At 47.2% G+C, this 26,482-nt stretch overlaps 1 protein-coding gene and 1 long non-coding RNA gene across 7 annotated transcripts in view; one reads left to right on the top strand and one right to left on the bottom strand.

Annotated features, from left to right (window-relative positions):
* LOC119501349 overlaps positions 1–20,150 on the top strand; it is a 30,782-nt gene extending 10,632 nt beyond the window's left edge. The window contains exon 3 of the long non-coding RNA XR_005209804.1: positions 20,121–20,150. This is a non-coding gene — a long non-coding RNA (uncharacterized LOC119501349). The remainder of the gene's footprint in view (positions 1–20,120) is intronic.
* Positions 1–26,482, bottom strand: part of LOC119501347 (BAH and coiled-coil domain-containing protein 1) — a 78,088-nt gene that overhangs the window by 36,287 nt on the left and 15,319 nt on the right. For 5 of the 6 annotated variants that reach the window (XM_037791668.1, XM_037791671.1, XM_037791670.1 and 2 more), the window contains exon 3: positions 2,456–2,638. In XM_037791668.1, coding sequence (XP_037647596.1) covers positions 2,456–2,638 — 183 coding nt within the window. Of the gene's footprint in view, positions 1–2,455; positions 2,639–9,774; positions 9,924–26,482 lie in introns of those variants that run through there. The other variant, XM_037791672.1, reaches the window with a different exon arrangement.

Genomic DNA, 26,482 nt, shown 5'->3' with positions numbered 1-26,482 from the left:
AAGTGGGCATGTCTGTAAAGGGGAGACTCGTGGGTACCCATAGAACCCATTTTCATTTATATAACTTGAGGTCAAAGGTCAAGGGACCCCTTTGAAAATGGCCACGACAGTTTTTTCCTTGCCAATATTGATCGCAAGTTTGGAGCGTTATTTAACCTCCTTCTCGACAAGCTAGTATGACATGGCTGGTACCAATGGATTCCTTAGGTTTTTGTAGTTTCATATGATAGCAGCCCCCAACAACCTCTGAAAGATCAATTGCGATAATAATAATAACAATAAAAATAATAAAAATAAAAATAATAATAATAATAATAATAATAATAATAATAATAATATAGATAATGAGTTAAAGAAATTAGTGGCATTAAAACTAATGTGAATTAATGCATTATTATCTTGTTAAGTTTTCCTAAAATTAGTTTTTAAAAATCACAATATATCGCATTGCTTAGAGTAGCACAATATATTGAATCGTACCCTTTGTATCATGATACGTAACGTATCGCCAGATTCTTGCCAACACACAGCCCTGAGTGACTGGTTAGCGAATGACTAATGAGATCATTGTTCATCTATTGCTCGATACATGTTAGATTTTAGCTCTTTAATTTGTGGCGAATGTGTCAGAAGAACAGCAGAGACAAAGACATTCTGCACCGTGACAGGTATATATGCCAGAGACACGAGGATCATACAGTAATCTTTGAATACAAATTCGAGCTGCTATGCTCGGATTTGCATGCAAACAGCCACTTTAAAAACACACCTCGCCTAAAAAAAAAAAAAAAAAAATCCAGAGAATATCTTTAAGGTTACAAGTGACACACTAATGCTCCGACACACACACACCAAACACACACACACGAGACAGTGGCTGCTCTGCTGCTGGTGGGGTTCTGCTAACACCCGGAGAGAGGAGGCGAGAGTCTGGGTAATTGTGCCGCTCATTTTGATGACTTGCTTTTTATGCAAAACAGGAAAAAGACAATATGCAATTATCTTGAGGAGGGAACAGCTGAATGTGGTTGATGAACAGTCTGGATTCAATCATGCTCTTAGTGCGTTATATGCAATTAAACTGCAATAGAGATAATGGCCTCCATTGCCAACTGAGTAATAATCCCAGTCATAATCACCTCCATTACTTTTATTAGGCTTGGCATTATCATCATCACTCTTATTAATATTATTCTACTTTTTGCACAAGAAGAAAATCCTTGACAATGAAACCCTGAAACTATACGAAGGTAAAAGGAACACTGATGCGCACAGAATGAGGGGAAAATGTCTCTCATTCATCCTGTCTCTATGTTTGTTTGGAGAAGTCGTCACCTATTCTCACCACTGTAGCAGCTGTCCACTGACTCAACCCCTGGTGGCCGGGACATGAGAGCGAGGTGGCGGAGTGGGGGGGAGAGAGGAAGTGGCTGGGAGGCATCCAATGGCTTAACACTCACAAAAAAAAAACTGCATCTCAGCTGCACTGCTCCCAATCAGCCCCAACCACACATCACGCAACTGGGGCGCCGCTGATCAGTGACCACAAATAACAAACACTCCCCCCACTGGCGTCCCCCCGTGGACTCACAGCTGGGCTATTCTTAGAAAAAATAAATAAATAAATAAGTAAACACGAGAGGGCTTAAATAACAAGACAACTTCAAAGACCGTGGTTCACTAGATGGTGTAATTAGCGAAAGATTATGAACGTGTAAATCCAAAAAAAGTGACACAAGTGAAGTCACAGGAAGGCAGACCTTGCATTAATATATCAGTGGGCGGCATTACATTTATCTGTCATCCTGAGCATTTGGATTCCCGAAATACCCCCAGCAGATTAATCTTTCTACTCTATCCTTGTCTGACTTCCTGGCTGTATCTGAGCAGAAATGTGAGGTGTTGGAACTGAGTGTGTTTATATTTCCTTCACTGTGTGTGTATGTGTGTATGTGTGTGTGTGTGTGTGTGTGTGTGTGTGTGTTGCCAGGGGTTTTTGTAATGCTGAGCGTCGGGTGGGAACTACCCTATTAACGCTGTGATGGAGACACCAGCTGAAAGCTCTGCAATCACTGCAACTTTTTTTTTTTTACAGGCGCGTGCTGCTTCACAGAAGTCTTGAGTGACATTCCTGCTGACGTGAATCGAATACCGCAAGATTCCTCGGCTGAACTTTTGACCCTGTGTCCCCATCCAGAAACCGTGGCACTGTACTCCGTCCCAAAACATGCTGGGCCCGGGCCTATTTCGGTGCACAAATAAAAGGGTGGGAGCCTGGCTCTTGCTGGATGATTACAAGCCGCTCTTTTGGTGGAAACCTAAAACGGCCTAAAAATACACAATATCAGAGTAACAATACACCCTTTGCAAAGCTCCGTATACTCCCAATACTGCCAGGACGGGAATATCATGCTGTGGTCAGATGTGTGTTTGTGTGTGTGATCTTTTAAGGTACCTTCATGCGAATGGGGGAACCAGATTTGCGAGGTGCTGGAGTGGGGTCCGCCACGGAAGGAGGGCGAAGAGGGTGAGGAGGGCGGCCGGGACGGGTGAGACGGGTGGGAAGGGGGGGAGCCCAGACTACTGGCCAGGAAGGTCCCCATGAAGGAGGCGGAGGAGTTGCCCATCAATCCACTGCCTGCATACCCACAGGGACAAATGGGAAGGAGAGAAAACATGGTTAGAATTAGAAGTGTACACTGTGACCATGAGTGTGAATTAAGAAAACAAGACTCAGTCAGAACCGAGTACATGGCTGGACCGTGTGTGGTCAGTCTGTGGCTACATTGTTACACAAATAGTCCGTGGTCATGTCTGTGATGTTAAATCCAGCGGTACATGTCCACCACGTCCTGTGAGGACACTGGGGGACTCGCTGCTCCACTCAACTGGACGTTCAAGCGCTGACGTTGAATGCACCTGATTGGTCCCTGGTTTCCTGCTCGCCTTTTCAAACAGGAAACAATATGGTAAACTTTCCTGCTCGTAAACTTTCCGTTATTCCATCTAAACAATCCACCAAAATCTACTTCTGAAAACATTTTAAACGAGAAATAGGCGATGCCACTGCTGAAACTCATTTCATCTTAGAACTAGATCTGTTTTTTTGACAGTGGGTCCAAGTTTAGTGAGTCGGACGGGCTCATTCGCATCAAGTTGAGATATTTCAACTTTATGCAAATACAGACCCTCTCCAACTCGACGCAACACTCCCACAATGCACTGCTCCTCCTGTTTTCCATAGGAAATGAATGGAAAGCATTGAGAGGCCCTCCGTCACCGGATAAACAGGCGGTGGACCACCATGTGACCTTATTTCGGAAAAAAATATGACCGGTTGTCAACGGCGAGACACAACGAGTTTCTGGACAAAACACATCCACTAAGATACCGTTTCATTTGTGCGTGGAACATAGCTACGTTAGCTAGCTAGCTAGTGTTGGTGACGTTTATTGTGCGAGACGAGAGATGTAGTTCACTGAGCGGTTTCACACAAAACTAAATGATACTACGACAAATTGAGACTTTCTTGACTTGCAAAATTATCTTTTAAATTGACAAACATTATATGTGTGATTCATGGTGCAATTCAAACGGGATCAAAACACTATTTGTCGCTCGCCGTTCATATTTTTTCCAAAATAAGGTCCCATGGGGTCCACCGGAAGGGGCGGGACTTAGGCTGATAAAGAGGAGCACTCGGTTGGTGAGTGGAACCGCTGACACGCCCCCACTGAAAACGTAAACAAAGGACTTTTCCTGCCTTTTTGAAAGAGCAACGGCCAATGAGGAAACTCCAACATTTGGCAAACCAATCGTGTAACTTCATCACTCACTCAATGACAGACTTTTGCGTTTGTAGGGCTGGCCCTCTGCGGTCCAGCCAAAAAAATCAGATGTAGATGTAAAAGGATGGAGCCCACTGGCTGTCTAGGTGGAATCACAACGGCAGGCAAATTTGCTCGCTCCCCTGGGGAGAAGGGTGAATGAGTGAGAGTGTGAGACTCTCCTCCCCCCCCTCTCTGGCAGCAGAATCCTCTCCCCTTGCCGTCGTCTCTCCTCTCACACCGCCTCTCCCCATGGGCAGACAGAGGTCTCATCTCACAGCTGAGTACACACTTTCTCAGGCTCTCTCCCTCTCGCTCTCACACACTTTTTGCTCCGGCTCCCCAGCGTCCCTTTCTCAATTTCTCTCCCTCCCTCCATTATCTTATGCTCTCCATCTCTCACTTTCATGCCCTCAATCTCTCTCATTGCTCTGCTCCATTTCACCTCCTATTTCTTCCCTTCGCTCTGCATGACTCCGACAATCCTGTACTTTCTTCTTTGTTTCCGTTTTTACTCCTTTTTCCTTGCTCTCTCTCTCTCTGCTTTGTCACAGTGTCCTCTCTTCCCTTTTCCCTCCTCTGCCCCATATCGTGATGAGCAGAAACACACTATGCCTCCTCCCCAACCCTCATTGTCTCTTCTTCCCCTCCCTGTTTCTTTCTGACACATAGCATTTCTTTGCTTTGTTCTTTACCATAATGATGGCACCAGCAGAGCAATCTGTCCCTGGCTGGCTGAACTGTGTGTTTAACAAGACTATGATGAGTAATTGACCATTCGTAGCAACGCCCGTGTGACTGGGGGCTGATTGTCTATTATGCATTGCTGGGCAAGCTGGAGAAAACACACTGATTAACCACTGCTTAAATTACATTCCCATTACGCGCCCGCCAGTGCACTTGAGCGAGGGGCCCGGGTGCCCGACTCTTTGCACATTCATTTCCCCCAAGTCACACTGCCGTGAAAGTCTCATGCATATGTATGGCGCCCGGATGAGAGCACACACATGCACATACTTGCACAAACTCACACATTGGTGTTTTTCTTACGTTGTGCGCACGGGGGGCTGTAGCTGTGAAAACGTCGGGGGGAGAGCAACACGGTAAAAATTCATTATCAGCCCCTCATGACGAGCTGATCTAACAAGGAACGGCCGTGTGATTTGATTTTCTTTAAGCATGAATCAGTCCAAACATGAATCGATCTGTTTTCTGGGAGTGTGAGGAGAACAATTGCGTGGAAGTCTTAATCAGCCGAGCGGTGAGTGAGCGCATCCTCCGGGCAGACAGCAGGGATAAACCCATCAGTCTGCTGCACCGAATAGCCTTTGGCTCATGGGCCAGAGCACAGGAGCATGCAGAGGCACACACACACACACACACACACACATCACACATAGAAATAGGCATGGACACGTAGTCTTGCACACATACAGACACGCCGCCGTCACACTTTGCACCCCAGACAGGTGGAAATCCCCCACAATCCCCTACCTTACTCTACCTCGAAAACTGCCTTAAAATCAACCCTGTGTGTGTGTGTGTGTGTGTGTGTGTGTGTGTGTGTTCACACAAGGGTCTATCACAAACTCACAAAAGAACAGTCTCCTAACTAGCACATTTAACACTACGCCTCCAAAATTTGGCCACAGGAGAAAATATAAAAAGTGTTTTATGTTCCTTGTTTCCCATATTGGTAATTAGTAATGTTGTTTTTGCTGGTCATCATTTGTTTTATGGATTTTCTGTCACAACAGGAAAACCTGCTTTAAAGGTCCCATATCATGCTCATTTTCAGGTTCATACTTGTATTTGAGGTTTTTACTAGAACATGTTTACATGCTTTAATGTTAAAAAAAAACAAACATTTTTGTTTTACTGTCTGTCTCAATATACCTCTATTCACCCTCCGTCCGAAATTCTCCGTTTTAGCGCCTGTTTCTTTAAGACCCCCTCCAGAAAACCTCCAGTTTGCTCTAATTGGCTTGCAAGAAAAATATGGTGCACCTTTGCAAAGTTTATTCTCAAGCCGTGGGTGAGATATTGTAATGAGCCCGCATGTGACATAGGAAGGGGAGCCAAATCTGAATGGCTGATCTAGGCAGCCCACCATTTTTTTATACTTGACCTCACTGTATAAAATGACCTGTGGTGACCTCTAGGATAATCACAGCCTCATGAAACTTTACAGCCACAAACTAGAGACCTAGAGCATTCAGAGGATGGATGGCTTTCTTAGGTAGATTGACAATAAGGGGGTTTCTGAGCAGTTTCCAGAACAGAAGTGCTCACTATCCAATCGCTGAAAAATGCAATTCTTGCAGAAATCACCAAATGTGGAACGTGTTTGATACCAAATCATAGCATGTTTTTCCTATGGTGTTCCTCAAGGTCTTGGTGTCTTAATGTTGTATTTTGAAGGGATTATTGATCATTTTCTATCAATTCTTGATTGGTAAAAATTGGTTTAATTCAGCAATTCTGTGTGCCAAATGGTATCAACCAAAAAAATGCTGCAACAACTTATGTTACACAATAGAGCATGGGAATAACCATCATATACTTCCATCATAATGTTCTAAACCCTTATATGCTTTCACAATTTTAATTTATTAATTATTTAATTAATGTTTATTTATGATTTATGACTAGAACAACTTGACACATAGTGCTGAGCCGCATCTCAAATTAATCTTCAGGTTACCAGCTTTCAGGGGATGTACACCACTTCCTTGTGACGTCTACTGTTGACTTGTATTGTGGGTCTATTGTGAGGGTTATGAGTCAACCTTTTGAGTCAAAGTCAGCAAAATCAACTTTCTGATGCAATGGTAGGGACGAAATACAGATCACATGCAAACAAATAATAGGAGGACTTCCACTATAAAAACATTTGCAGAATAAAACACATACATGATGAGGAAGTCTTTAAATATCTTAAAGGAGGCAGACACGTAGGAATGGGTGCCATAGCAACATGGTACATGTCGGTGGGAGGTAGGCTGATGGCATTAACTACAGCATCCATGCTTTCCTCCCTTTCAGCCCCCCTCCCTCCCTTCCTTCCTTCTCCGCTGCTACCTCCTATCACCCCTGACCCTGCGGAGAGCTCCTGGCAGAGCTCTGTGGAGTGCAGGGTGGAGTTCGGGGGACAGTGGTGGTGGGGGTGGTGGATTATTGCCAGCGTGCTCGCTAGGCACACATCCAGCCCCCATCATCATCACCACCAGACACCCAGGGCTCCTGTATGGCACCGCCCTCAACATCGCACACTCCTCGGCCCCTCTCGTTCTGCCTGTCGCCCCCAGGAACCCCAGCTTTCCTCAGCGCCTCCGGCTCACATAAATCAGCTAATCCTCCTGCATTATTAACAGCCTCGCCCCAGAGAGAGAGAGAGAGAGAGAACGGGTGAGAGAGACGTAGAGAGTGACAGAGAGAGGCCGTGAAGCCCCTCTTCACACACCAAGAGAGGAGAGAGCCGCTGCTAGAAAGACAAGGAGAGGAGAGGGACAATACATAAAAAAGGGGAATGTCTAGATGTCAGGGAGGGGGATCTTTGAAGTCTAAGCTGATGTTAGGGGGAGAAGGGGATTGAAGGAAAACCTTAGGAGGGTCTCAACTCATACACAACCAGACCTCTCCGCGATCGAGTTTGGCCATAGGGGTCTGTACTGGGAGAAGGTCCAATCTGAGCTGTTGTAGCACAGAATAACAATGCTGCAGCGTTCACCTCTGTCACATTGCTGACTCCACAGCCTGTCACTCAGTAAATGAACCCTCCCTCTGTGTTATGTCTACTTCCCGCTGAGAAATATACGGCACATGATGCTGCGCAAAAATGCATTCGCCTTGCATTCTCCAAAGGACTTGAGCAACACTCACACTGTTTTAATACGATGCCTTAAACCCATTCAAAGCTTAATGAATCAGAGGTGTCGGTGAGAAAACACACAGGTTATTAAAGTGGGCTGGTCTGCCTTGGGTGCCAACCAAAGCAGTGCAGAACAAGCAGAGCAAAGGTCCGAGCCATGACAGCATCCGCGCTGGACTCGCCGTAACTGTTTATTTAGCAGCTTATTAAATGATGACATGGATCCAGGGAGCCTGCCACCGCTATGCCAGCTCCTTGTAAAAGTTGCGTTTCCTCGGCCTGCATTTTTTTTTTAACCCTGTTTATTTATTTCTACGGTTCTTAAGCGGTGCCAGCAGTGCACTTGTATGGGCTCTTAAGAAAAAAATCGGGTCATGTGCACCCTAATCGGCGCCGATCCCTGACAGCGATGAAGATTAATCCTATTAGAGAATTAAAGGAGAGCGGAGCATCAGGATGGGGGGGTGGGTAAGGGGGAACCCCACCTCCCTTCCTGACGTCTAAACATCCCGCCCTGACGCCCCTCACTCTAGCACGGTCGTGTTCAAAATGGGTTCAAATGTGCAAAACACAAGAAACAAAACACACAAATATCCCAGAACCTCTGGAGGTGGAGGTGTTAAGTGCTACTCCACCCACGCTCCGGCGTGGGCGTGTAGGGTGAGGGAGTCCAAAAACACATGCATGCACACAGAGTAACGTGGGCCCAGGCAGAGGCCCTCGTGCACGGCACGGAGTGAGCAGCAGGCGGGGAGGCGGTGCGGGGAGAACGGAGGCCCAGTTGTCATGGGAACGAAAGAGAAACAGCGCTCGAGGCGAGGAGGCTGAACGCTCGCCATTACAACAGCAGTGGGCAGATGCAGTTGGTCAGTGTGCTGCTCAGCAACAACAGCCTCTCCAACCTACCTTGAAACCCCACCCAAGCTCCTAAACACACACACACATACACACACACACACACACCTTTCTCCAGAATTTAATGAATTGTTAGGCTGCAGGGAGGGAGGTGTCATAATCTCTTCGCCCCTTCTCATTAATGGAACTCCAGGGTGAGTGGTTGTTTGGTTTCTTAACAAGGAATTAAACAATAATAGGATGTAAAGGGATTCATGTGGGCCAAACAGTGCTGGGAAAAAAAAGCTGAGAAGACAACAAGCACCCACCCACAACACGTTGTTCTTTTGAATGCTGGGAATCAGATCAAAATTTCCTCCCTGAGAAACACACACCCATTCTCACACACACACACACATAACACAAGATCTACGACTATGCCTATTGTCTAAGAGAAGATAAAGTACAATTATTCCACCGTGCATCATATTTCCCCGTCTGCTCTTGAAAAACGAGCCAGGTTCGTCCGCCGCTCTCCGTCTTATCTGCAGATGGCAGCCTGAAGGGACGGATGGACGTGTCGTCTAGACAAGGACGCCAGACAGACAACGGAAGATGAGAGTGATGGTGACAAGAGAAGAAGAGAGAGAAAATTGCAGGTGTGACTGCATCAACCTGTTCTCCACAGCTCAGTGATCAGCCAGAGAGGGGAGGATAGAAGAAGAAGAAGAAGAAGAAGTAATGCCAGGAGATAGAAACACACACACACACACACACACACACACACAGCTGCTGCTATATAAGCCCTCCGATCAAAGAAAGAGTCAGTGAGCACAATCCAGTTCGAGGTTGCACTGTCAGCGGTCAGTGCCATGTGGCAGCCAGGCTCTGTGGCTCTTCACGATGAACGATCACAGCTCATATACTCTCCCTCTGTCATGTCCTGACTGTGACAAAAAACACACCCTCTTCCTTCTCGTCTCAAATAAATTAAATCAATATCAGCGAGAGTTAGACGATCAAAGAGAAGACAAGAAACCTTTTTGCTTCAAATCCTGCGGCTAGTTGAAGTAGCTGCTGGCACTGCTTTATGACACCAGAACATGTATTGGTTACATATTAGACTGGGAGTTTGTTATGTGGCCTGGTTTGGCTCTTTAATACTCGAGTAAGTGACGAATTTGAAAGCGAGACCGAAAACAGAAGCGATGGAAGAAATAAGACATTTCAAATTTAACTTACCGAGTGAAAACATATTGAGCAGGATGTGTCTTTCTCATCAGACTTTCCTACCGATGTAGCTCCATGTTCGGCCCCAGGAATTCAGACGCCAGCCAGACTTTCCACACACATATTCACTCATAAACACACAACTAAAGTTTTCGGACCCTCTCCAGCAACACTCCGGGATTGAACTGGGCAGCTGTACGCACCGGCAGCCCCAGACAGACTGCACACGCTACCCCGGAGGGCCGCTGACTAACCCAGCGCCTACTTCCTCACAATAAAACACAGAAGGAATTTCAAATGGCTACTAAAGAGGGGGGATTTCCTTCAAACAGTCAAAGTCATCTTGAAAACATTAGCTCAACTGGTAGCCAAATTCCTCCTCACTTCAGAAACAACTGTTGCAGTTGTTTTTTTGTTGTAGTTGCTTGCCCCCCCCGTGTGTCACAAACTCCCTCTCTGACTTTTTGGGTTGGTGGGTGGATGTATGGTGGGACTTTAAGGGAGCGGAGCCCCCTCTATAACGCTAGTAGGAGGCAGGTCTGATCACACTGAAGTGAGAGAGAGAGAGAGAGAGACAGAGAGAGAGCAGGCGGTCCGGTCCTGGAGCCGGGCCCAGTGCAGAGGTGGGGGAAAGTGCCAGCAGCGCACGCCTCCGACACTCTCCACACTGCGTGCCTGTGGAGTGAGTTTAGTGGATGTGGTCAGCGCGGGGGCGGGAGAAGAAGCAGTTGGAAGAACGGATGGAGGAAGAAGAGAGTGAGAACGGACGACAGGGCAACATCCAGAGGAGGGGTAAGGGAAGGGGCGAGAGTTTAGACTAAGAAGTGTAGATAAGGGTGTGAGAAACGTTTGAGAGCAGCAGAGGGAGTGTGTGGGAGTGTGTGTGTCGCCGAGCATATGCGAGCCTCCGTGTGTGTGTGTGCGCGATTGTGTGTGTGGTGGTCGTCTCGATGAAAGTTGACAGCCTGTGTTTGCAGAGTGGCTTCGTGGTCAGCCACTTTGCTCGCGATTGAAGCGATGGCGGGGGCAAAATGGATTCTGGGAATTTCTTTTTTGAGTACTATGTAAATAAATTTGGCTCGGTGGGGGGAGGTCGACCAAAGCACCCCCGCGCACTTCACCCAGCTGTTTATACAATATACAAGTTGACATGATAGGGATAAGAGATTCTAATCCTAAGCAAATTAGTCCAACTGGCTCGCCCTGGCTTGGCACGGAGCCTGAAAACAACAATGGATCCACACACAGGCTGTGATGCTGCGGAGAAAACAGATAGGAGAAAATGTCTCTGAGGGATATTTTGTTCTAGTAGGGGTGGAGCGGTGTCAAAGAACATGCACACATCCCACCAATATGTTTCCATCTATTCTCTTTCTCACCCTCCTGCGCTATTTGCAAAAGCATCAGCTGGTATCACATGTGTGCCACTACCTGGCCAGCCTCTCCAAGGGGTATTCCACCTTGAATTAACCACAATTAATCATTCATAAAGGCCCCTTTTCAGAGAAGGTAATCATTGTCAAACCTCTAATCCTATCACTCCTGTGCCAACAGTGGTGTGGAGGCAGGAGGGGATGATGGCCAACAGGAAGAGATAGCAACGTCTGGAAGAGTTCCTGCTGAAGAGGTGTTTTATGGGCACAGTAAATAAAGAGCTGGACACACAGCAACAGTGCAGCTATTTGCAGAGATGCAGACCAGGAAGTGTGTCGTCTAAAGGACCAGACACATCAACCCGACATCAAAGAACTGGCGGCGACGAAGGTCGCCTGTTGCGTCGCCTTCGTCTTGGCCAAAAAACTCGAACACACCGCAAAGACTACAGCGGGCGGCCAGTTAGCACGGATGTTCTGCGACCCTGCGTGAGATGAAATAACTTTCCACATCAGCAGGTCTGTATTCGTCATTCAAAAAGGATAAGTCTCGTAGTGAAATCTGAATAGCTGTATACTCTGGCTCAAATAAATACGGGCAACCATCGAATTCAAAGACCTCGTCCACATTGTTGAAATCCTCTGAATATTCAGCAGTGACGTTGAAGATCTTTTAGATAACACTAAGCTACACTTTCTGTACTGCAACACAACAAACTCTGCCCGGCTGTTACTCGCATTTCTAACATGGATGTATTCCAGTGGTTCCCAACCGGGGCTGTCAAAATTCGATTTGCTAATGTATAACTAAAATCATAATAACACATTTACTGGATAATTTATACAAAAGTCTGCATATAAAACTGTTTAAATATATGTATTTTTTGCTACTAAGTAGCAAAATGTAGCGATACATTCTGCTTCAATCCATATTTGTTGGCGTTTAGCCTTTCAAAAACATGTTCAATATTTACGATCGGATATCCTGTTGTGTGTGGGGAACCCCGAGGACAGCTGATGACGCAATAACATGGGAAAGGACGATAGCCAATTGGAAACCAAGCTGACTGAAGCGGAAGGACAACAACCGCTGTCATGGCGGCCACGGCTAATGCATGAGCGAATGCAAAACGCAAAGCATAAAGAAATCTCAGAAATGGAGGACCAACTTTTTAATTTGAGGTAACAACACAGGTGTTTATTTAATGTTTCTCATTCATTATTTTTCTTTTTTCATTGTGAATATTCCCGTCGCCCGTCGTCTGCCACGTTTGATAGCGAGAGATTTTGTGAGATTTCCATTTTTAGTCGGGACTCTTGTTGTTCATGAATGAATCTGTTAGAGTGTGGTGTTTTGGCTGTTTTGGCCAAATCGTTGCTCTTCACACACCAGAAGAAACAAAACTGTTAAATTTAACATAACATGTGGTTATGTGTTGGACCTCTCACATTTTCAACATCTGTTAAGATGTGAAAAATGTTTTATTGTGGGCCAGCCTTGAGGTAAAAGTACAGATCTGTTAGGTTTGGGCCTCGTCACTCGGACCTGTGTTTAGGTGTGCTCGCTGTGATCCGTGTGAACGTGCGGCAGTGTGCTGAGTCACTGGCCTCCTCTGTGCAGAACAAGCAGACATTCTAGGCCGGGACGCAGGAGGTGGGAGGACAGATTCGAAACAGCAGCGGGACCGGGCCGGGACAAATGAGTTCAAGGCCCATTACCTTCCTTTTACACCCACCCACACATGCACACTCACATTCCCTACTCCCACAACACCGATTTAATAGCACACACAAGAAAAGCCATGTCACAACACCAAACGCTTTCAATTTCTCTCACTCTGTATCCTTCCTCTGAGAACTTCATGATGTAACAGGAAGTTGCATATTACACCGAGGCCAGGAGTGTTTTCTCTCCAAGCACCGCTGTGTTATTTCAATCAGCGTTTTACTTTATTAAATCCCCCTCCGCGCTACCTAATGAAGCAGTTGTTTTTTCGCGTCTTGGTTCAAATGTTTCTTACGGAATGGCCGATAATGGCCTGGCGTTTTGCTGAGCGCTCGCAGGGCCAGAAGCACTTTGTTCTTTGTATCCGGGGCAGCTACACACACTCCTCAAGGAGAACCATTTGTTATCTGTCCAAACTTTGGTGAGTGCGCTTGTTAACTGACCCATTGTTACATGAGGGCGTTTCAGGGCCGTTTGCTGCGTTCCGCCTCTTTATTCCTGAGGCATGAAATTGTGATTACCATAGTGGGGCTCATCCATCTCCTTTGCTCTTCCACATGCACGCTAAACATCCGCATTTGTATTTTGCTTTCTCTCTAGTCGTCTTCCTCTCTCTCTCATGCACACACAGTTACACACCAAAACACAAAAAAGAGCCGCCCACAGCTGCGTCAGGCCATCTCTCTAACAATCCAATCTGTTTTCTTTCCCATGATGTTTCCCATTGGCACCGGGAGGAGAAAATCAGATTTACTCCCCCACAGGGCCCATGCAGTTGCACTGATATGGAAAATGATTTCAGTGCTGCTTGAGCCCATAAACATTATTTTGGTCTCCCCTGTTAATGACACATTTCTTCCCAGCATTGTGGATCTCGCAGAGGAAGGGATGAGCGAAGGAGGGGGGAGGAAGAGAAGGAAGTGGGGAGGAATCCTCCAGGGCCAAGCGTACAACAGGGAAGTCCTTCACCCCTCAAACTGCATCCTGACATCTCTCACCCTCTTCCTCACTCACACACACACACACAGCTAATCAACCATGCAGGAACTTAAAAATTGTCACAGCCTTCATATAAAGCCCCCAAAAATATCAGAGCACAAAGATATCCCCGCTGGAAAACGAGCAGAGTCAAAGAGGGATTTCTCACCTCTCTCTTTCTATCTAGCTGTCAGCCTGATTCCAAACACACTGCATTTGGCTGCGGGGCTCAAAGCAGCCCCACTACAATTGTGTCACATAGCCCACATATCTTTTATTGGTGGTAGCAGCCAATATAGCAACCCCCTCCTCCTCGTCTTCCTCTTGAACACAGGGATAAAATTTGTACTTTTAGTGGTAAGTTACAAACACTCTCCGCCCGGGGCATATTGTCAACGAGAGGAGCACGCCGTAGCCTCGAGTCCTAAACACAAGTCATTTAATGTGATGGGTGTTAAAATGAGACTCCAACAGGCCAATAGCAAGGCACTAAACCTCCCATTTGGCATCCATTAAAACCCATCTGCAGGACCAAATACGAGGGGGAGGAGAGGAGGGGGGAGGGCAAACAGGAAACGGCCAGATATGACTAAAAACTGTCCTCAACGTTCTCTCACAGGTCTCTCAATCTCCAAAAATGGGATTTTCACGGTTCTCCTGTTCCACTGGAAACATCACGTGGAATGCTGAGGATCTGGTTTGTTTTACAGCTGATGACTGATCTGTCTAAATCCATCGGGTTTTATGCGCTGGCCAATGGGGATGGATGGGTGACTAACGGCGGCTTGCGTGCCATGTTTTCAGCCGACGCAGCCAGAGCTGAGCCAGCCAGGTCACGGACGCAGACATGCCTGGTAGTGGGGGAAAAAAAGGCAGATTAAAACAAGTGCTCAGCACTATTCTCTCTAATTAGTCCCCTGTTAACTTTTGAACTTAATTGGTTAATTGAGATGTGGTTAGACTGGGCAGGTTTCCCCTCCCTCAGGGTGACCATACGGCTCCAGTGTTTCAGCCTGGCACTGCCTGGCACAGGAGGTGGCTGCCTCTCTCTCTCTCTCTCTCTCTCTCTCTTACTCTCTTGTTCTTTTTCTTTTCTAGCATCCCACCGCTCCAGTGACGAGGAGTAATGATGCCGCACAGGAGGCAGTAAAACTGTGTTTTGCGAGTGCGTTTTAGCAGAGATTGTGCCCATGCACTGCACATATGCTTGTGCCACATCAAAGCAGCTCTTTGACTACCCGGTCCTGGGTGGTCTAGAGCTCTCCTCTCTCAACCAGCGGCGCTAGATAGATAGGCTTCGGAAAAGTGGAGCGTGGATGTGGGTGGATGTTACCTCACCACGGGCGAGTGTGTTCTGTCGAAACTCAGAAGTCAGTTTGCTTTGGAGGAGACATGAGCAGCGCGAGGATGGAGAATAAAAGTGCGGTGCAGTACATACACAGATAAACACACACACAACCCTAGAGGCGTCACATTGCTCGAGTCTCCCCATCTCCTCTGGTTGATGTATAATGATACCCACAACACCACATAAATCTGCAAGCAGCTCCACTCATTGGGGCAGATTTTGCCTGCTGTCTTCCCTTTTTTCACTTTCATCCCCCTCTTCTCCCTTTGCTCCTTCGAGCCCCATCACTCACTCCCCTTCTCAGTTTTCCCTTTCCGTCCTCACACCCTCTCCATCATCCCTCCATCACTCTCCCTCCTTCCCCCTGCTGCTCAGCTCCATATTTCTGTCCTCCCTCATCACCTCGCTCTCTTTCCCTCGGTTGCCGTCATCCCGCGTGCTTCAAAATGGAAAACACTTTCTCTTCATTTTTTGGGGGGTTTTTAAAAAACGCTTTCCCTCCCACTCCCTCGTCCCACACTCGCGCTCTGTTTCTCCGCTCTTGTTCGTCCATCAGTTTTCCCGAGGCCTGGGAGGGTAATGAACGTCTTGTTTTATGGGGAGTCACAGGTTCACCCCCTCCCTCCATCAGAACCGCCCATAAATCAGCGTCCCGGCATTCAACTGGCAACCGGGGCTCGTCGGAATGTCCCGTCCTCCCATCCTCTCTCCCTCCCTTGTCCATCTGTGGCCCGGCGCCTCCTTTAGGTCACGGAGAGCAGTGCTGGACATGAGGGGGCCTGGTTTGAGACACTGCTTTTGCTGCCGTCCTCTTGAGCTCTCCTGGATCGGCCTGTAATATGATAAAGTCCCGGAGTGATGTGTGTGAGAGAAACAGAAGGCAGCTCCCTGCTCTGGCTTCTCTCCGTCTGATGTTGCCTGTCAGGGGCGCGGAGACAGAACAGCGCAGATAACGGAGCCGAGAGCCGCCGCCGCAACAGCCGGCCCAAGGTCTTTCTGCAGCCCTGAATATAATTTGCTGCTGGTTCACAAGGGGAACAAAGGAGAAATGTTTAATTCTTGTCGCGTTGGCCAAGACAAATGCAAGCATTTTTTGTTCTGATAACCTACAGACAAGGGGAGGGGGAGGCACCTGGGCAGCCAAGGCCAAACGATATATACAGTATTACCTTGTAAAGAACACACTGTATAATACGCCAGCGTCTCCTTGACTTCTGTTGTTGCAAAGCTTCTTAGCTGGAAGGACAATGCTCCATACAGATAACCACCTCCTTTCCCCACTGGAGCAGCCTACACTTACAAGGTCGGCCAAATCACACAGTAAATTCTATTACGAAACGCATCTGACAAACTTTAAAGATGAGGTATGTCTCTCCCGACCGCTGACACTGGTCATCCGTGGAATGCCGGGGCCTGCTCAACATCTGCAGCAACACACTTGAGCAGAGATGAGTAAAAATTAGGAGCATTTCCTGCAATTTGTACGGAGGAGAGAAGGTCATCCTCACCCCGAACATGAGCAGATGAAGTGTAACATAGAGCAGGGCGGCCATAAAAAATAAAAAAAAAGCTTCTCCTCTCCCTTCTCCAGCTGGTTAGCTTGATGTAGGCTTTAACAGCTAGGAGCAGGAAAGGCGCAATCCAAGGTCAAACCCGGGAGACAGAGGGGAGGGATATCATCTTGATCAACTGCTCATGGCCTGTCTGTCTGTCTGGTTGGTTGGTTGGCTGCACAGCAGCGACCATTGCAGTCGTCTATCTCCATTGCCGTGATCACATCTAGTCCGCCGGACAGGTGGGCGGGCCGGACGGTCACGTGTCATCCCCCCCTCGCTCTGTATTTATCGTATTCAGAAAGAGGAGGAGGAGGAGGAGGGAGGCCTTGCGGGGTTACAGGAGGCTTGCAGCATCTGATCGAAGTTAACAGATGTGCTGCAGCTGCTCGTTTTGTTTGCCATAGCACATCCTCAAACACACACACACACACACAGATACACTGAAAAGGCACACAGAAATACCACTATATATATATATATATATATATGTTAACAGGATGGAAATTAAAATCATATATTTTCCAACTGCTCAATAGTACTACTGGCAGTGTTTGGGGCCTCAAATAAAAACCCTACATCCCAGAGTAACCATTAAACCCACTTTGAACAGTGTGCCTATGAGTGCACATGTTGGCTTTTCTTATTTTTCTTTAATATACGCTTAGCTCTGCCGGCCATAAAACATGTCAGCGCCTACGCGTTGGGGCCAGAAAGCCTCAAGCTATGTGGCGGGGCCCGACCAGCGAAATGATTTCTGTGGAGGGAATGACAGCGAGTCGTGGTCGCGGAGTTATAAAGGGAGGAAGCACGAGTGAGAGGTAGCGCAGGGAGAAACCTCAGCTGGGTGTCCTCATATCCACGGGAGAGCAACAGCTTTCAGCAGGTTATCACAACGCCGGTGTGAGCCAAGCTGCAGCGTAGACCTCGCAAAAGGCCATAATGGAGAGGAAGGGGGGAGGCGGAGGGAGAATAAAGAAGAGTTATTAGGGTGATGTGAGGCAATGAGGGGAAGAGGGCCTACTGAAATGTTTTGACACAGAAAAATAGCAAATGTGACACAGGTGCTTAAACAAGGGGTTGAAAAGCAAACCGCCGCCATCGTTCTCTCTCTCTGTACCCTCTCTCTCTGCTCAGCTTGACACACGAGTGATAGCCGCAGCCGCAACTTCCACAAACTGCTCGTTCACTTAAGCCTGACGACGGAGCTCGCCTCATGACCATACTTGCCAACCCTCACGATTTTCCCGGAGGACTTTTTCATTGCCCTCTCACGGTTTCCTCCCGGGGTCACAATTCTCCCGATTTATGACAAATGTTCACACTTTTTTTCCTTTTCATTATCTCAACCTGTTTCTGGCGCTGTACAGCGTGTATAAGCTCTACTGTTTCCTCCCGGACGACAATACAGCGACACCTCATGTGGTTTTGGGTTCAGCACACAATATCGTAACAGTGTTCGCTGCACCCAAAGTCGTGCTTTGCTCGATGCAGCTAAAGCCATCGTGGCGTGGCACAAGCCATTGGATATAACGCGTTTCAGAGCGCAGTGGTGCCGTTGTCGCTTTGTGTCTGAAAGGACTTTCAGCGAGTTCAACAAAGTCTCACGGTAGTTTGTGAAATAGTCACAAAATTTTATATATTTGATTTGTTTACACAGACACGAATTTCCCTTCTTTTTTGTGAGGCTCAGCACGACTTTCAACAACACACGTCTCAATTTCCGCTCCAGTCTTTTCAAAATAAAACTACTTAGTTAGGTTTAGGAATAGATCGACTTGGTTAGGCTTAGGCAACAAAACTACTTAGTTAGGTTTAGGAAAAGATCGTGGTTTGGGTTAGAATAACTCTGAAAGTGCTGTAACTTAAGTACGGAAGTTACGTAGCAAATAAATCAACGTTGACTTCTGGTTTCAAACGGGGTACGAACACCAGTCTCCTGGGCGAAAGTCCTGCGTTTTATCATTGCTCTTTATACTGCCCAGTTCACAATTACATACAAATTGATTACGTGCTGACCATTACAAAAAAAATTTAAATTTGTGTCTATGAACATGAATCAATACGTTCAATTTTGTGACGATTTCACGAACTGCTGTGCGACTGGGTTGGTCAGTGAGAGAAGGAGAGAGAAATAGGCCTACTCAAGAAGGGGCAGGAAATGATTGAATGAACACAAGTTCACACAAGAGAGGCCAATTACTCTGCATTCATTCTTGAGAATTAAAATTAAAATTAAAAGCATTTACCATAAAACTGCTGTTGCAGTGTACTGTATAATTATAATTACTTCGCAGTTTTCATTCTTTAAAAGTCACCAGAATGCACGAGGAGCCCCAGATCTTCGGCTTTGCTTTTGAAATCCCCTATTTTTGAGGTCTCAAGGTTGGCATGAATGCTCCTGACTGTCAGGCTGGCCTTCACTCTGTGCCAGATTGAGCAGCGCGAGAGCAGAGTCCAGGTCCTTCACCCAGATTACCCAGATCCTAAAACACCCCATTATTTTCATGAGCTCACATGAACACCAGGCGGTCTGGTAGCACAAACCAGGGACCGCAACTTCGTTACACCTCTGCTGCACGGCTCCGTTTTATCAGTCATGCATCGTTTTGTGCCACATTCGATGCCGGCATATGCAGCAGCTTTGACTGGTAGCGCCATGCGACACGACACATTCCCTCACGGCCAGCGTGTGGTTTCTATCTCCTTACTGTATTTGTTCTGGCACAGTGCTCTATTGTGGGGCCGGGCTTTGCACTCCTCAGATAAGAGAGCAGTTATGTCAACAGTGGGCGCTGTGAAGGAGCCGCCTGGTCCTGTTGATATTCTACAACGCCGCTTATTTACTCTGACCGCAGCCATCATCTATAGCCTCTAATGCACTAATGACCGAGAGGCCTCCCAGGGGTGGAGCCCCCTCCTGGCTCACCGTGGTACTGGCTTGTCAGGTGAGAAGAAAGATGAGGGGGGTCGGGGATAACTAATGGCTTTGAAAAAAAGTTTAAAGCAGCAGACTGCCAGAAGAAGAAAAAAAAAGGTTGACGAATGCTTCTCACAATACACACACACACACACACACACACACAAAGCCCTGGTAGACGCAGGCAGCATGAGTCTGCATATTGAGCTGAGCTATCAGTAAAGAGCCAGTGGAGCAATCCATGCATAATTATGGCAGAGGGGGAGGGGGTTAATTGACTTCTTTGAGAAAGATCCTGATTTCTATCAGCCTGTGCCATAATCATGTGAGCCAGGGCTCTCATTAAGCCCCCTCCCTCATTTATCTCTCTTCCCCTCTAACCCTTTACCCTCTCTCCTCCCTACGACAGAGTATTAGGGCCACATTGAGGGGGGAAAAAAATCGGTTGTAATATTACGAGAATAAAGTCATAACTTTACGAGAAAAACAGTCATTTCCTCTTCCACAGAAGAGTCAGTTTTCCCAGCAGGTCCGTGTGGTTCTTTCTTTGGAATAAACACAGTTTCTTGCACAATATTTTCAAGATCCTGGAAAGAGATTAAGTATTTCGTTATTTCTGAAATCTGAAACTAAAGTATAACTTCATAAGCTGCTCTATTTCCCCTCTAAAATAATACTTAAAATTACTACTTTATAATATTATGAATTTATTCTCATAATATTACGACTTTTTTCTTGTAAACTTCTGACTTAATTCTTTTAATATTATGACTTTATTCTCGAAATCTCAGATTCATTTATTATTCCTCAATGTGGCCCTAACACTCCGTCGTACCTCCCTCGCTTTGAATACCCTCCCCCCCATGGACAACCAACAAGCCAGGAAAGGGTGAGGCAGATTTATAGCCATCACCTGAGTGAGTAAGGTGCACACTAACACACAATGAGTGCACACACACACACACACACACACACACACACACACACACACACACACACACACACACTAAGGCTCCAGACTGCAGTTGACCCAACGGTGACCCCAGTGCGGTAATGTACCGGCTAACCTGTGTGTCCCTGTGGCCACAAATGTTCTCCACACACACACACACACACCCACACAGCATCGCACACAAGACCCAGTGTTTTTTTTTTGCCTACAATAACGCTCAAACCACAGTGCAGCAGGAACAGCACCATAACAAGTGCTTTGAATTATTTACAGGCAGAAAGTATACCCTGCCTAATGACACGCATCCTTACCGCAAACAAAATACATTACGCTGGCATGTCAACACCTATGAATATTTACTAAAACATATCCACTAAGACAAGCCGTTTGTCCTCTCCCCAACATGGTTTTAACCAGATACGGAAAGAAAGAAAGCAGCTCCCTCCTGGCTGCTTTCCTTTTCTCTTCTCCTTCCTCTCAGATGTTGGGAAGATTTGGGGGAAAAGCTGAGAGAGAGTGAAAGAGAGAAAAAAAAAAGGATGACGTGGAGAGAAGAGATGAAAAGTGACAAATGGGAGATTTCCTTCACAAGCTCATAAATCATTAGACGCGGGCAGGGGCAGTATGAGGCCTCCCTCAAAAACTTTTTTTTTTCCCCTTTCACAGCCAGCGCTAACCGCCCCCTCTGCCTTTACATGCACGCACACACACACACCTACACAAACATATGTGCATAATCACACGCACTGTCTCCCAGATGGTGTGTGCTGCAGTGGCATCCACCAATCTGGTTGTGGCGCAGCGGCCTGCCTTGACTGGCACAGAAACACGTCTCGTAAAAATCACTTACAGTTAGGAGGAGCGGTGCGGGCATTTTCAAAGTGGTACGCCTTCAAACCAGGCCTGTTAAAGGGGTCCTAGCACGCGTGCTGAAATAAATCCTGCTTATTCTGTCACATAAAAACACACACTGGGTGGAGGTGCTGCTGCAGGTACAGACAGACGAAGGGAGACGAGGGAAATGAGCTCTTCAGAGCTATATGCACACAGTAGGGTGTCACACACTGGGCGAGGATGTGGAAGAGCAGAGGCGCCTTGCTGGGTTTGGAGGTGTCTGCTGAGTTGGTGGGGAGCAAAAGGAGCAACTGCCTTGTTCAGCACCATTCAAAATGAATGCGGAGCGTTGCTGAACTGATTAAAAAAGCACTGGACATATGTGCGCTGAGGAGGGAGGTAAAGGCGGCGGCGACTACGCCCTGGTTGGAGACCGGAGAGGGCTCTACTTGGTGCTGAGAAACTTGAGCCCCGTGCAGGACGGGTCCCAGAGACCGGCGAATTGATGGAGATCCAAAAAGGACTTAGGATCTGCTTTCATACTTGAATGTTCACCATCTGCTTGGCTGGAAAGAGAAGCCACAGAGCGGGAAAAAACTCTGTCGACTGACAGATGAGACAGTGAGCGTAAAAAGTGTGTGTGTGTGTGTGTGTGTGTTGTGTGCAGACAGTGTGTCAGTATTGATCCTCAAAGCAGCTCCACTTTCTGAAAGGAGATCTGTCAAATGGTGATACACACATTTACACACACACACACACATAAAAAAGCGTTAATACGTTGCGGACCTCATAGCTTTCTCTAGAATAACAGACATCTGCAGCATCACATGTTCCAGTAAGCCTGACCATCCTCTCCTTCCCACACGGCTGCATACTTTACTCCACCTCCACCACTATGCCGGTGGTATTGATCCATCCGGTTTCCATGTGTTCAGACGACTCCGGGTCTGGTAATGCCCCGTTACCAAGGATGACCACTTCTCTCCTCATACTTCACTGGTCTGTCACACATTAGCCGGGAAGCTGCAGACCTTCCACATCATCAAAATAAACCGAACACATGTCCCGCTTTGTTCCCTAACAACCGCACACGAATCCACATGTGCATAACCGAGTCCATTTATGATCCCTTAGCAACCGTGCTCTACTGCTGACCTCCGAAAGCATGAAAACTCCTCGTGGAGGTCTCTCGTGAAATCCCCTTTAGCCCGCCTGTGACCCATGACTAACCCAGGAAGCAATCAGCAGAGATGCGCACAACAAAATTCCTGCTATACTGTGTTCAAAGTTCTCTCGCTGACCTCTTGACCCCCAGTGATGTCTGTATTCCTTCTGTCTAGTTAAAAAAAAAAGAGAGAGATAACAAGGGCCTGATGAAGAAACAGACACACTCCCGTAACTGTCATCCCATATGCTGGGAATGCGATGCGATTTACAGCACTCGCCGGAAAAAAAAAAAAACACAGTAAAACCGCCGCAAACGGGGGCGTCGGCACACCTGAGAACAAGCTGTTCCACGGGCAAAAAAAAAAAAGAGTAATTAAAATCATGAGGTGAAAAATGAACACAGCTTCTTAAAATTCGTACCTGATTACTTATGCAACAGATTTACAGTATAATGCCGTATAAATCCATCTGTGTGTGTGTTGTTAGTCTGATTACTGTCACAGATATATCGGCTAATCAGCGTTGTAATTGAAGCAGGTGGATTTACTGCATCCCCCCCCCTGCAACAGAAGCCATGCAGAAGTGGAGGAGAGAGAGCGATGGATGGAGTAGAAAACGCCCAGGGCTGAGGTAGAATTAGGCACCTGCATCAGCCCCCCGTCCACCCCCACATGCTGCCCTCTCAGCTGCCTGCCACTCTGTTTCCTCTCTCGCTCCTTTTATACAATCTCTCCACCGCACAGCTCCTTTGATTGCTCTTTCCCGTGGGCATACACACACACACACACACACACACACGTACACAAAAAAACACACTTCTTCTGTACTGCTCAGAGACAGTTGCGCCAGCTGAGTTTTGATTTGGGAAAGGAAAAAAAGTTGCCTCCGCTACAAATAACGACAGGCACTCAAAAAACAAGCAGTTATCACACGGAAAACACACACACGAGCAAAATGCTCACAAAAACATGCAGAAAGCACAGGAAACCACTCTTTTAAAGCAAGTTTAATCACACATACACACAGGCAGCCACCCACACAAACACAAACACACACACACGTGCGTCCACACACACCCTCCCATTACGCTGTATAACCAAAAGGCATTCAGCCATTTCGGCGGCATTCGGAGAGCCAGCCAAGTGAGAGGTCTGTCAGTGCATTAGCCAGCATGTAATCATAGCCCAACCTCACTGCAATTAGAAGTGGTTCTAATTCTTCGCTGGAAACACTGCCTTCTCCCACCGCTAATAGTTTACTTTACTCCAACAGCTGACAGACCCAACCCTGCCTCCACCGCCTCGGCTTCCTAAATACACACACACACACACACACACACACACACACAAACACAGCTGTAGCTCGTCTGTCAGTACGGGAGATCAAAATGGATCCTGGGAATAGTCCCCGGCCATGTCCCACTTGTGCCACATCAATCCCATAAACGACTCTTTAGGCCGCGCCACCGTTCACCAAAAGATAAGTATATTGCCAAGAAGTGAAACTCAATTCTTCGTTCCATTGCAACATCAGCACCCAGCAGCAAAGCTACGCTTCCACCATTTTGGACTGAAAGTGACTACCGGACGCCAAGCCCCCTGGGAAGAGCGCTGTTTGTTGATGCCAATTTTCGTAGTGGCCAAACGACGGTACTACAACTTCTGTGTCCGTCACATGATGCCATTGGGCCCAAAAATACTTTTTCCCATAGACTCACATTGGGAAAGAGACGTCTGTAACTCAGTGGATAATTACTTTTGAGGTGAATGAACTTCCCAGTACGAACACTTGAACAGCCCTTATTTAAATCATTAGGTTCTAAAAGGCACTAATAGCTGAATCCAGAGTTATTTCCCTTCCTCCGTTCATGTGAATGAGCCCCAGACCGAGGGCTGGTAGGCGGAGTTAGAAAGCCGTGACGACACCGTGACGGCTTTGACCCTGTGGCTCAGCGGATGCTATACTGCGCCTGCTCAATGGGCCCAGTGGATGCGAAAGATCGCTGGAAGATCCGGGTACTTTTCCAGTCGGAAGTCGAGCCATTTTGGCTTCATGCGCCACTGAGCAACTTTCACAGGAATGAACGGGGCCCCGCCTCCAACACTGTATCCAGTTCTCTTAATACATCCATGCCGGACGCCAGTAAAACATCCGCCTAAAAAGTGCCGTACAAAAGTAAAACTAAATTATATCTATTCTATTTTCATATTCTATACATTATTATTACACACTTATATAAAACAACAAAAAACAAAGCATTCGAATACTGATTTGGAGGTCGATTACCATGGCAGTGGTCGAAGATCAGAAGCATTCGGGTCAGCTCTAATAAATATAATAAGCAGTCAAAAACGGCGGCAGTGGCTGTTGTCAAAAAATACCGGACTTTTGTCTCTTTGCTTTTTTACTCTTTGGTTCACGTATGCGGTGGAGCTCTGTGTCTAAAGACCTCCTCTCTGCCGCCGCCGCCGCCTTCCAGGAAAAAATAAAAAAATCTCCCATTCTACCAAACATGACAGAGAGAAATGACAGTGAAATCATGAAACAATTGCAAAAATAAAAAACCCTGAGAGCTCCTGTGTGTAGATGAGGCGGGCGGCGTGAGAGGGGAGGGGCGGCCAGATAGCGGTGGTGGAAAACGTTAGCTAATGAAGACTGAGGAAGAGGGAGCGCTCCCTAATACTGATGGTATTGCTATTAGCCTGTGAGCCGGTGCACTTGGGTGTCACTTCAAAGCATTCCCCACTATTAATCAGAGACTATCCAGCCCTCCAGCGAGGGCCCCGCTGGCTGTGCCGCTAACTACCCACCCTCAACATCAACACAATGGAGCCATCATTACGGCCGTTACGCTACGGCTCGGCCAGACAGCGCACCTTTATCTCGCCGTATACGTTACATACTCACGGCCAATTAATTTACCTGCCATGTCTCGGAATAAAATAAGGTGGATTGGGTGGTGTATGTATGCAAGCACACATTTTTCCATTATGTAGTGGTTATTTGGGTGGGGGATGGGGAACACCTGGCTCAGGTTGCATCCAGCGGGCGGTGCATTTGGCCTCGGGGGCTCTTTATGAACGCACCTGCAAGAGACTGCAACCTGTCTGACCCCACACAGGCCCAACCCTGCCTTGCTCCGGCTCTCACCTGGCAACCCCCGGGCGGGCCGACAGGGCTGACAGTTCCCCCCCCCCCGACGCTCCTCCAGGCCCCCCTGGCTAACAACAGCCACTCAGCTGGATATCAGCCACCAAGCTGGAGGATTAACTACCGCACTGGCCCTGTCTCTTTAATACTAGATACATTTTATACAACGCTAATCCTCAACGTACACTCTTTCTTCCTTTTGTTTTGACTGGCGTGATGGACAACGCTTTCCGCCGGGTTGAAGCGAGAGCCCGCGGGGGCCAGGGGTTGAAGAAATGATTCTCTTTTTTCCTTATTGTGAACCGTACGCATCAGCGAGGCTAATGGGGGGAAAACACATCGCCTTGTTTGCCTTTGCTCGCTTCTCGTAAATTTGCACATTCATGTTACATGAGGATGAGAGAATATGATACAAGGCGCCCTCCCTCCTCCATCCTCCCTCCTCCTCCTCTGCCTCCTGTTGTACTGTACCGAGAGCCTGCAGACTGTAGCAGCGCTGAGGGGATGAGATAACCGTTCACCATTGTGAGAAAAGGCTGTCAAAGCTTTGTTTTTTTTCCCTCGCTCTCACTTCTCTCTCTCTCTCTCTCTCGTAAGAATATAAAAAAGCTGGAGCAGCGGTTGCAGAAATAGTCCTGTTTCTATAATTAGATGTAAACAGACGAAGCAGACTCTCAAGCTTGCTCTGTCCCACTGGCCCCACGGCCTCCTGGGAAGCA

This window comes from Sebastes umbrosus, chromosome 14, assembly GCF_015220745.1.
Source record: "Sebastes umbrosus isolate fSebUmb1 chromosome 14, fSebUmb1.pri, whole genome shotgun sequence".
NCBI lineage: Eukaryota > Metazoa > Chordata > Actinopteri > Perciformes > Sebastidae > Sebastes > Sebastes umbrosus.
This window is presented reverse-complemented; position numbering and strand designations above follow the sequence as displayed.